The 12,563-nt window shown below is 48.1% G+C and overlaps 1 protein-coding gene across 2 annotated transcripts in view; it reads right to left on the bottom strand.

The window, feature by feature from the left end:
- Window positions 1-12,563, bottom strand: part of ARPC1A (actin related protein 2/3 complex subunit 1A) — a 450,685-nt gene that overhangs the window by 65,166 nt on the left and 372,956 nt on the right. For both annotated transcript variants that reach the window (XM_063934172.1, XM_063934171.1), the window contains exon 6: window positions 11,972-12,184. In XM_063934172.1, the coding sequence (XP_063790242.1) occupies window positions 11,972-12,184 (213 nt within the window). The remainder of the gene's footprint in view (window positions 1-11,971; window positions 12,185-12,563) is intronic.

The raw sequence follows: 12,563 nt of genomic DNA, 5'->3' as shown, positions 1-12,563 counted from the left end.
CCTGAGGGTCCCTTGACCTGGCGCAATACTTGTCGAGTTTTATAAACATGTGGAAGACTTCTGGGTGAAGTCCCCACTCTCCCGGGTGGAGGTCGTGTCTGCTGAGGAAGTCTGCTTCCCAGTTGTCCACTCCCGGAATGAATACTGCTGACAGTGCTATCACATGATTTTCCGCCCAGCGAAGAATCCTTGCAGCTTCTGCCATTGCCCTCCTGCTTCTTGTGTCACCCTGTCTGTTTACGTGGGTGACTGCCGTGATGTTGTCCGAATGGATCAACTCCGGGTGACCTTGAAGCAGAGGTCTTGCTGAGCTTAGAGCATTGTAAATGGCCCTTAGCTTCAGGATATTTATGTGAAGTGATGTCTCCAGGCTTGACCATAAGCTCTGGAAATTCCTTCCCTGTGTGACTGCTCCCCAGCCTCGCAGGCTGGCATCCGTGGTCACCAGGACCCAGTCCTGAATGTGCGGCCCTCTAGAAGATGAGCACTCTGCAACCACCACAGGAGAGACACCCTTGTGCTTGGTGACAGGGTTATCCGCTGATGCATCTGAAGATGCGACCCGGACCATTTGTCCAGCAGGTCCCACTGGAAAGTTCTTGCGTGGAATCTGCCGAATGGGATTGCTTCGTAGGAAGCCACCATTTTTCCCAGAACCATTTCATTGATGTACTGAGACTTGGCTCGGTTATAGGAGGTTCCCGACTAGCTCGGATAACTCCCTGACTTTCTCCTCCGGGAGAAACACCTTTTTCTGGACTGTGTCCAGGATCATCCCTAGGAACAGAAGACGAGTCGTCGGAATCAGCTGCGATTTTGGAATATTGAGAATCCAATCGTGCCGCCGCAACACTACCTGAGATAGTGCTACAACGACCTCCAACTGTTCGCTGGATCTTACCCTTATCAGGGAATCGTCCAAGTAAGGGATAACTAAAATTCCCTTCCTTCGAAGGAGTATCATCATTTCGGCCATTACCTTGGTAAAGACCCGGGGTGCCGTGGACCATCCATACGGCAGCGTCTGAAACTGATAGTGACAGTTCTGTACCATAAACCTGAGGTACCCTTGGTGAGAAGGGTAAATTGGGACATGAAGGTAAGCATCCTTGATGTCCCGAGACATCATGTAGTCCCCTTCTTCCAGGTTCGCAATCACTGCTCTGAGTGACTCAATCTTGAATTTGAACCTCCGTATGTAAGTGTTCAAGATTTTAGATTTAGAATCGGTCTCACCGAGCCGTCCGGCTTCGGTACCACAACAGTGTGGAATAATACCCCGTTCCCTGTTGCAGGAGGGGTACCTTGAATATCACCTGCTGGGAATACAGCTTGTGAATGGCTTCCAAAACTGCCTCCCTGTCAGAAGGAGACATCGGTAAAGCCGACTTTAGGAAACGGCGAGGGGGAGACGTCTCGAATTCCAATTTGTACCCCTGAGATATCACCTGAAGGATCCAGGGGTCTACTTGCGAGTGAGCCCACTGCGCGCTGAAATTCATTGAGACGGGCCCCCACCGTGCCTGATTCTGCTTGTAAAGCCCCAGCGTCATACTGAGGGCTTGGCAGAGGCGGGAGAGGGTTTCTGTTCCTGGGAACTGGCTGATTTCTGCAGCCTTTTTCCTCTCCCTCTGTCACGGGGCAGAAATGAGGAACCTTTTGCCCGCTTGCCCACGAAAAGACTGCGCCTGATAATACGGCGTCTTCTTATGTTGAGAGGCGACCTGGGGTACAAACGTGGATTTCCCAGCTGTTGCCGTGGCCACCAGGTCTGAAAGACCGACCCCAAATAACTCCTCCCCTTAATAAGGCAATACTTCCAAATGCCGTTTGGAATCCGCATCACCTGACCACTGTCGTGTCCATAACCCTCTACTGGCAGAAATGGGCAACGCACTTAGACCTGATGCCAGTCGGCAAATATTCCGCTGTGCATCACGCATATATAGAAATGCATCTTTTAAATGCTCTATAGGCAATAATATACTGTCCCTATCTAGGGTATCAATATTTTCAGTCAGGGAAACCGACCAAGCCAACCCAGCACTGCACATCCAGGCTGAGGCGATTGCTGGTCGCAGTATAACACCAGTATGTGTGTAAATACATTTTAGGATACCCTCCTGCTTTCTATCAGCAGGATCCTTAAGGGCGGCCATCTCAGGAGAGGGTAGAGCCCTTGTTCTTACAAGCGTGTGAGCGCTTTATCCACCCTAGGGGGTGTTTCCCAACGCACCCTAACCTCTGGCGGGAAAGGATAAAATGCCAATAACATTTTAGAAATTATCAGTTGTTATCGGGGGAAACCCACGCATCATCACACACCTCATTTAATTTCTCAGATTCAGGAAAACTACAGGTAGTTTTTCCTCACCGAACATAATACCCCTTTTTGGTGGTACTCGTATTATCAGAAATGTGTAAAACATTTTTCATTGCCTCAATCATGTAACGTGTGGCCCTACTGGAAGTCACATTTGTCTCTTCACCGTCGACACTGGAGTCAGTATCCGTGTCGGCGTCTATATCTGCTTTAGAGCCCCCGACGGCCTATGAGACGTCTGGACAGGCACAAGCTGAGTAGCCGGCTGTCTCATGTCAACCACTGTCTTTTATACAGAGCTGACACTGTCACGTAATTCCTTCCAACAGTTCATCCACTCAGGTGTCGACCCCCTAGGGGGTGACATCACTATTACAGGCAATCTGCTCCGTCTCCACATCATTTTTCTCCTCATACATGTCGACACAAACGTACCGACACACAGCACACACACAGGGAATGCTCTGATAGAGGACAGGACCCCACTAGCCCTTTGGGGAGACAGAGGGAGAGTTTGCCAGCACACACCAGAGCGCTATATATATACAGGGATAACCTTATATAAGTGTTTTTCCCCTTATAGCTGCTGTATTTTTAATACTGCGCGTAATTAGTGCCCCCCTCTCTTTTTTAACCCTTTCTGTAGTGTAGTGACTGCAGGGGAGAGCCAGGGAGCTTCCCTCCAACGGAGCTGTGAGGGAAAAAGGCGCCAGTGTGCTGAGGAGATAGGCTCCGCCCCCTTCTCGGCGGCCTTATCTCCCGTTTTTCTGTGTATTCTGGCAGGGGTTAAATTCATCCATATAGCCCAGGAGCTATATGTGATGCATTTTTTTTTTTTTGCCATCCAAGGTGTTTTTATTGCGTCTCAGGGCGCCCCCCCCAAGCACCCTGCACCCTCAGTGACCGGAGTGTGAAGTGTGCTGAGAGCAATGGCGCACAGCTGCAGTGCTGTGCGCTACCTTGTTGAAGACAGGACGTCTTCTGCCGCCGATTTTCCGGACCTCTTCTGTCTTCTGGCTCTGTAAGGGGGCCGGCGGCGCGGCTCTGGGACCTATCCATGGCTGGGCCTGTGATCGGTCTCTCTGGAGCTAATGTCCAGTAGCCTAAGAAGCCCAATCCACTCTGCACGCAGGTGAGTTCGCTTCTTCTCCCCTTAGTCCCTCGATGCAGTGAGCCTGTTGCCAGCAGGTCTCACTGAACATAAAAAACCTAAAACTAAACTTTTCACTAAGCAGCTCAGGAGAGCCACCTAGTGTGCACCCTTCTCGTTCGGGCACAAAAATCTAACTGAGGCTTGGAGGAGGGTCATAGGGGGAGGAGCCAGTGCACACCAGGTAGTTCTAAAGCTTTACTTTTGTGCCCAGTCTCCTGCGGAGCCGCTATTCCCCATGGTCCTTACGGAGTCCCCAGCATCCACTAGGACGTCAGAGAAATTAGGTCTGTAAAAATTCTGACACATTCGTTTGCTGATATTAACAATCATAGAATAGTACTTTCTGCAGAAGAAGAAAGTGCAACATATATATCAAATGTAGAAATGCACCTCATTAATTATTTTATATAAGGTACGGCAGGAGGATATTCTAAACTAGAAAAAATACTAGATATGTGCGTTAATACGTTTGAATATTGATCCTGCAAAGGGATATATATAAAGATCCCTATAAGTCCTCAAATATTGACGTGCGCTATGAGAAGAGGGAGGGGGAAACAAGGCAAATGCAGCCGTGGATGAGTAATTACAAGGTGACAGACAACATATTACCAATCGCCGCTCCAAACCAATTTGGATGCCGGCGTTTGTCAGTCTCCTCCGCTGCTCCGGCCCGGCCAGCTCCAACTTTCCCTCACACACCTCTACCATGCGCCGTCTCCACAGAGGTGCTGCGGCCGCCCGGACCAAGGAGGGGGGCGTAGCCGCACGACGTCCTTCATCAATTGGGATGGTTTTTGAATGAATTAATCTAATCAAGTTGCCCAGTATTGATTCTCCCCATACTTTATTTTGAGCTGTACCTCTTTCTATCCCTCTCTCATCTGGCTGACAGCAGTGCTGGCAAGGGCCTCGCCCTTTTCAGCGTACATTTTGCTGTCACAACAGAAACCAGAAGTTATTTTTTCTTTTTTCTGTCCTATATCTAAAGTGGAAAAAAGATTATTGTGACATTCAATATATTCCACTATAAGACAGGTGATGACTCTCTTTTCCAACACGCTCTCATCTGGAAAAGCCTAATTTATCTAGTGACGTGTAGCAGGCAGAGTACAGACAGCAGAAGTGGGTTCTTTCTTCCTTCATATATCATCTTTACTATTCAAGGTCGTACTATCCTGAAAGTAGCCCGATCTTCTATCTCGGAAGCTGATAGGATAGACCTGGCTAGTACTTTGAAGGGGGACCACTTAGGAATACCAGGCACTGTGGATATCACCAAGATGATCACCTATATTTCCATTTGAAAAACACTGGTGGAGCAGTTCTATGCTGCTCACTCTCACTATTTTTCATACTTCACCCTCCTATCTCTCATTTAGAAATTAAGATAGAGTTTTTAATTATATTGGACCGCATTGGTCGATATTTTAAGGGAACAGAATAAATGTTAAGTTTTAGATTATTCATTATCACATCATCTCATTGTATACTGTTTTGATTATTATTATTTACAAATAAGAGTGCTCCCAAAAAGGATTTATTTTGTCTTTTCTTTTCTCATATATGTGTAGTTAATCTACAAAAGTATTTTGGGAGCACCACCAATAGGTAGAGTGCTACTCAAAGATTTGGCTATTAGCACTATTTATATTGGTTATTTTCAGACTTGTCTATATTTAAGTGTGGCTTTATAGTGCACTGCTAGTGCGGAACGGACAAATCATATTACAAAGGGTTTGAAGGTCGACAGGGTTTCTAGCTCAACATGAGTTTTGTTTGTTTTTTCGTGTCGTTTTCTGCGTACAGTGACCGGGAAGCCGAATTAGTGAATCACGTTCCCTCGCTTCGGGCAAGGTGCCTCGCTTCGCTCAGCACAGATCACCGTTCCAATCGTAGTCCAATTGGATCGTTAAGTATGAAAAAGTTCAAAAAAAAAAGAAAAGAAAAAAACCTGTGAAAAACTCATGTCGACCTTTTGACCTGTCAACCTGTCGACCTATAGTGGTCGACCTAAACATTGTCGATCTTCAGGCTGGATCCCGTACAGTGCATCCAGAAAGTATTCACTGCACTTCACTTATTCCACATTTTGTTATGTTACAGCCTTATTCCAAAATGGAATAAATTTAAATTTTTCCCTACAAATTCTACAGACAACATCCCATAATGACAACGTGAAAAAGTTTGAGATTTTTGCAAATTTATTAAAAATTAAAAACTAAGAAATCACATGTACATAAGTATTAACAGCTTTTGTCATGAAGCTCAAAATTGAGCTTCAGTGTTTCCACTGATCATCCTTGAGATGTTCCTACAGCTTAATTGGAGTCCACCTGTGGTAAATTCAGTTGATTGAACATGATTTGGAAAGGCACACACCTGGCGTGGCATTGTCTGATTGAACCTGAATGGCTTGACCTTGGAGCAGATGAGCCCCCTGCAGCAGAGCATTGTATATCGCTCTGAGTTCCAGTATGTTTATAGGAAGGCAGGCTTTGAGGCTTGACCACCGGCACTGAATACTGTGCCCCTTGAGTGACAGCTCCCCAGCCCCTCAGGCTGGTGTCCGTGGTCAAGAGAATCCAATCCTGGATTCCGAAGCTCCGTCCCTCCAATGGGTTGGAGGGCTGCAGCCATAAGAGAAATCCTGGCCTGCGGTGATAGATGTATGACCTGGTGCATCGGCAGCTGCGAACCAGACCACTTCATCAGGAGATCCAGTTGGAGAGTCCTAGCATGGAATCTGCCAAATTGAAAGGCCTAGAAGGAGGCCACTATCTTTACCATGTGCAAAGATGTACCGAGATCCTGTTTGGCTGTAGAACTGCTCAAACCAACTCCTGGAGCGCCTGCGCCTTGTCTGCAGGAAGGAAGACCTTCTGAGCCACCGTGTCCAGGATCATCCTGAGGAACTGGAGGCGCTGGGTTGGCTCCAGGTGGGATTTTTGAAAATTCAGAATCCAACTGTGGCGTGACAACAGGGATGTCGTGCAGCAGATGCTGTCCAGCAGTAGTTCCTTTGATCTAGCTTTTTTAATCAGCAGATCGTCCAGGTAGGGGACAATGTTCACGCCCTGAATCCTGAGTTGGAACATCATTTCCACCATCACTTTGTGAAGACCCTTGGAGCCATGGATAGGCCGAAGGGCAGCACCTGAACTGGTAGTGGTCCTCCATCAGAGCAAACCTGAGGTAGGCCTGATGAGGCGGCCATATTGGAATATGGAGGTAAGAGTCTTATGTCCAGAGAGATCAAGAACTCCCCCTCCTCCAGACCTGAGATCACCACTCTCAGACTCCATTTTGAACCAGAAAACCCGCAGATATAGGTTTGAAGTGGCACAGGAACAATGACCTGGATTTGAGCTAACTTTTGAATCCCATAGCATGAGGCCCATAGTTTCTGAAACCAGTAAATCAGATTTGAAAAACCTTTGAGGCGGTTAGTAGTTAGTAGTCCTGGGAGGTCAGGTCTTTTACCCAGGCGTCCTGGCAGGAGTTGAAGTATCTCAGACGAGCTCCCACATTGAGATCCCCCTGGAGCAGAGGGACACAGTCATGCTGAGGGTTTTGAGGAGACAGAGCTCGCACTCTGGTCCTGAGACCCTGTGGTGGCAGGCTTACGTGACTTAACTCTGGGACCCCATGCCGCATTTGAGGCACCTCTGGCTTTACTTTTAAAGCTCGCTGTCCGAAAGGACTGTACAGAAGGCCCAGTGTAAGAGCGCCTAGCCGGTGGAGCAGCAGAGAGGAGGTACGTGGACTTTCCAGCGGTAGCCTTCGAAGTCCAAGTATCTAATTCACCTCCAAACAGCCAGCCAATCTCCTGTGAACACTCTTTTTAGACTCTGCATCCGCTACCCACTGACATAACCATAACGCTTTGCGTGTAGAAACCACCATGGTAGAGGTACATGTATTCATAACGCCAATTCCTTTGATGGTATCACAGAGGAAACGGGCAGAATCCTGGATATGCTGAAACAGCATCACCATATCAGCCAGGGACTTATACCCAGTGAGGCCCTCCTGAAGGTTACCAGCCCAAGTATGTATGACGTGAGTCACCCAACAACCTGCAATAACAGGCCTTTGGGATGCCCCTGCTGCAACATAAATAGATTTTAAGTCTCTATTTTCCTGTCTGCGGGCTCCTTTAAGGCCGTAGCCCCTGGAACCGGCAGTACTGTCTTTTTAGACAGGCGTGATACTGAGGCATCAACAGCAGGGGGATTTATTTATTTATTTAGGTTAGCAGGCTCTATTATACCCCGCCAGTATATAACATGAGTTATTGCACATGAACGTGCATAACCCGTGTTGCTGGTTGGTTTAAAAGGGCCGAGTTGGAATAATCCGGGTCGAGTGACCCGGTATTCCAACTCACGTGTTCAACCCGGCAAACTCTGCTGTGTAAACGGTAGCTGGATCTCATCGACCCGGCTTCCCGTTTATAGTGACTGTACAGGCGGCGCTTAGAGATTATGTGATCTCTAAGCGCTGCCCCGCCGCGTCATCAGCGACGTCACAAACCCGGCAATAAGCCGGGTTGGCAAATGCAGTGTGAAAGGGGCCTGACGCGGGTCGCAGCCGGGTAGCACCCGTGACAGGCTCCCGGCTGCGACCCGCGATATTTGGTGCAGGTCGTGTCTGCTTCCCAGATGTCGACTCCCGGAATGAATACCGCCGACAACGCCACGGCGTGTTTTTCCACCCAGAGGAGAATTCTTGACACCTCTGACATTGCTGCTCTGCTTTTTGCTCCGCCCTGTCGGTTTATGTACGTTACCGCCATCACATGGTCCGACTGGACTTGAATGGCCTGATTTCAAAGTAGAGATGAGGCCTGCAGATAGGTGTTGTAGATAGCCCTGAGTTCCAGGATGTTTACTGGAAGGACGACTTCCTGACTTGACCATCTTCCTTGAAATTGCACCCCCTGGGTAACTGCTCCCCAACCTCTGAGGCTTGCGTTTGTGGTTAGCAGAATCCAATTCTGAATCCCGAACCTCCGACCCTCAACGAAGTGAGATGTCTGTAGCCACCACAGAAGGGAGATCCTGGCTCTTGGTGACAGACGGATCCTCTGGTGAATGTGAAGATGCGATCCAGACCATTTGTCCAATAGATCTAGCTGGAAGGGCCTTGCATGAAACCTTCCATATTGAAGCGCCTCGTAAGAGGCCACAATTTTCCCCACAAGACGAATGCACGGATGCACCGATATTCAGGTTGGCTTCAGGACAGCCCGAACCATCGACTGGATTACCATAGCCTTTTCCAAGGGAAGGAACACTCTCTGAGACTCTGTGTCTAGTATCATTCCCAGGAAAGCAAGCCTGTGTCGGTTCCAGGTGAGATTTTGTTAAGTTCAGAGTCCACCCGTGATCTAGGAGTAGTCTGGTTGAGAGGACAATGCTGTCCAACAACCGCTCCCTTGACAGTGTCTTTATCAGAAGATCGTCCATGTACGTAATTATGTTCACTTCCAGTTTGCGGAGTAGAAACATCATCTCTGCCATCACTTTGGTGAACACTCTCGGTGCCGTGGAGAGACCAAATGGCAGGGCCTGGACCTGGTAGTGACATTCCTGCAGTGCAAACCGTATATAAAAGCCTGATGAGGCAGGCAGATCATAATGTGAAGGTACGCATCCTTGCTAACCGGAGACACTAGGAATTGCCCCTCCTCCAGACCTGAGATAACCGCTCTCAGAGACTCCATCTTGAATTTAAAGACTTGAGGTTCAGAATCGGTCTTACCGAACCGTCCGATTTCGGTACTACAAACAAGTTGGAATAATACCCCTTGTTTTGCAGAAGAGGTGTAAATGGAACAATGACCTGAGTCTGTACCAGTTTTTGAATGGCGTCCTGTAAAGTAATACTTGCCTCTTGTAAAACTGGTAAGCCTGATTTGAAGACTCTGTGAGGTGGGAGCTCCTGGAACTCCAGTCTGTAGCCCTGGGAGATAAGATCTACGACCCAGGAATCCTGGCACGAACTTGTCCAGATATGACTGAAGATTTTTAGTCGGGCTCCCACCTGCCAGTCTTCCAGGCATCGCGGTCCACAGTCATGCTGAAGGTTTTTAAGAAACAGAGCTTGAGCCCTGTTCCTGTGAACCGGCAGTTGCCGGTTTGCGTGGTTTACCTCTAGCGCCTCTGGTGGCTGTAGAAGAACCTCTGGATTTGCCCCTAAACTTGGCCGTCCGAAAGGACTGTAAATTGGCACCTGAGTAAGCCTTCCTAGCTGGGGAAGCTGCAGAAGGAAGATATGTGGACTTACCCGCAGTAGCTTTGGAGATCCATTTGTCTAGTTTATCTCCAAATAAGGCCTCTCCTGTGAAGGGTCGGCATTCCATGCCTTTCCTGGAGTCCGCGTCAGCAGTCCACTGGCGTAGCCATAAGCCCCTGCCTGCGGACACTGCCATAGCAGTGGTGCGTGCATTAATGAAGCCTATTTCTTTTATGGCTTCCACCATAAAGTTTGAAGAGTCCAGTATACGTTGCAGGAGTAAAATAATCTCCCCTAATATCTAACCCCTTAATTAGTTTACTCGACTATTTGGCAAGGGCTCTTGTAATCCACCCACATGCTGTAGTGGGTCTCTGGGCCACCCCAGCAGCTGTATAGAAGGATTTGAGTGTGGTCTCAATTTTACGATCAGCCACGTCTTTCAGGAAGGCTGCACCAGGGACAGGCAATACAATTTTTCGTGACAGCCTGGATACTGATGAATCCACTATCGGTGGATTTTCCCATTTTTTCCTATCCTCAGGAGGAAAATGAAAAGATGATATCAACCTTTTAGGGATTTGAAATTTCCTATCAGGATTAACCCACGGTTCTTCAAACAGGGTATTTAGTTCCTTTGACACAGGAAAAGTGGCTGAGGATTTCTTTTTTATATTAAAATAAGATTACTCAGTTTCCTCTGTTACCTTCTCAGGGATATGCAGAACGTCTCTGATAGCCTCTATGAGAGCCTCTATTCCCTGTGACAGAGTAGCCTCCCCCACCTCAGTCCCCCTCTCCCTCCTCCATGTCTGACCCCTCATCAGATTCAGACTGCAGGATATGGGCCAAAGTACGTTTTTGCGGACAAATGGCAGGGGACTGAGACGCTGGTTTGGGTACAGAGTCTCTTTTCTTAAACTCAGTCATAGATTGTCTTAAGTATTGCGTCTCTCATTGCGGGACAATTTAGTAGAAACATTGGAAATCATTCCCCTAATGGAGTCCAGCCATGCTGGTTCTGCCCCGCTAGCCTGGGAAGGGATACTACACTGAGTACACACTAGTGAACCCCCCCTGGAGAAGAACACTGTGCCTTACATGAAACACACTCTTTGCCTGACATACTCTAACAGTGACAGCCAGCACACACAGAGGAAAAGGTTAAATGCACAATTGACCCACAAAGAGCCCTTCCAGGGAGACACAGGGAGAGTATGGAGCCAGCACACCGCGCACTTACCGCTAATGCCAAGCTTAGCCAAGTCGCAGACTAAGTACACTAATAACCGCTCCCCCTCTCCCCCTGCTATGACCCCCTGGTACCGCTGAGGTAATCCGGAGTCTCTACGGAGGAGCTGCGCGTCCCTGTCAGTCAGCGTGTGTGTCAACGGCAGAGGGAAAATGGCGCTGGTGAGCTGCTGGATCCATTCAGTGAAACCCCCCGCTCCTCCAATGGCCCGCAGTCTTCCCGCTCTTTTTTATACTGGCCGTTTGTGTCTGAGTGCATAAAATGGATACAGACTCCTTTTATGGCTTTGTTACTGTGTCCACTGTTCAGCGTCTGTGTCCTTAAGCCGTGCGTCTCCATACCCTCATGACGCCATAATGGCCAACGACCCGCTAACTGGGACGCTGGCTTAGTGCTCACCATTCTTCTGGCTCAGTTAGGGGTGGTGGCGTGCTGCGGGAATGTACGCTCGCCGTGGTCGGGCTTGCGAATAGTTCCCTCAAGAACTAGTGTCCTGTCAGCGGGGAACACGACCATTAACACTGAGAGAGTTAGGGTTAATGGTCCTAACCCCACCCCTAAGTCCTACGAAGCAGGCAGGCTGGTGCCGTCCAGTCCTGCCTGAAAAAACAACAAACACAGAAAATAAATGCAGAAACTCTTCAGGAGCTTTTAGAGACGTGACAGGCTCCTCCGGGCTCATTTTCTAAACGGAGTCTGGTAGGAGGGGCATAGAGGGAGGAGCCAGTGCACACTATCAAATTCTTAAAGTGCCCATGTCTCCTAGTTGACCCATCTATACCCCATGGTACTAAAAGGATTCCCAGTATCCCCTAGGATGTAAGAGAAATTACCTATACGTTCTCATGGCAGAGCACATGGACATTAACATCTTTTCTTGAGACAATTTAATTATTAACTATAAATATGATTTTCTGTTATATTTATACCAGTAACAGTCTCTTTGCAGCAAGTTAAATATCAACACATATTTTGGAATCACACAACATTACATGGAACTTGCCTCATGTTTTTTGATGCATCCACCACGGACACAATGCTGTCATGACTGACCCAGGCCAAGCGATTTCCACTAGCAGAAAAGCTGACACTATGAACCCAGCCACCACTGCCAGCTCCTCCAAACTCGGACATTAGCTGCCCAAAAGGCATCTTGGAACCCCAAGGCGTACTGGCTGGCTTCTCATCAACTTCTTTAATGTATGCAGAAAACACCCTGGAAGTAGAAACCACATATTTTAAAACAATATATCGTAAAATTGCCCCAAAAATAAGAATTTACTTACCGATAATTCTATTTCTCATAGTCCGTAGTGGATGCTGGGGACTCCGAAAGGACCATGGGGAATAGCGGCTCCGCAGGAGACTGGGCACAAAAGTAAAAAGCTTTAGGACTACCTGGTGTGCACTGGCTCCTCCCCCTATGACCCTCCTCCAAGCCTCAGTTAGGATACTGTGCCCGGACGAGCGTACACAATAAGGAAGGATTTTGAATCCCGGGTAAGACTCATACCAGCCACACCAATCACACCGTACAACTTGTGATCTGAACCCAGTTAACAGCATGATAACAGAAGGAGCCTCTGAAAAGATGG

This window comes from Pseudophryne corroboree, chromosome 7, assembly GCF_028390025.1.
Source record: "Pseudophryne corroboree isolate aPseCor3 chromosome 7, aPseCor3.hap2, whole genome shotgun sequence".
Taxonomy (NCBI): domain Eukaryota; kingdom Metazoa; phylum Chordata; class Amphibia; order Anura; family Myobatrachidae; genus Pseudophryne; species Pseudophryne corroboree.
This window is presented reverse-complemented; position numbering and strand designations above follow the sequence as displayed.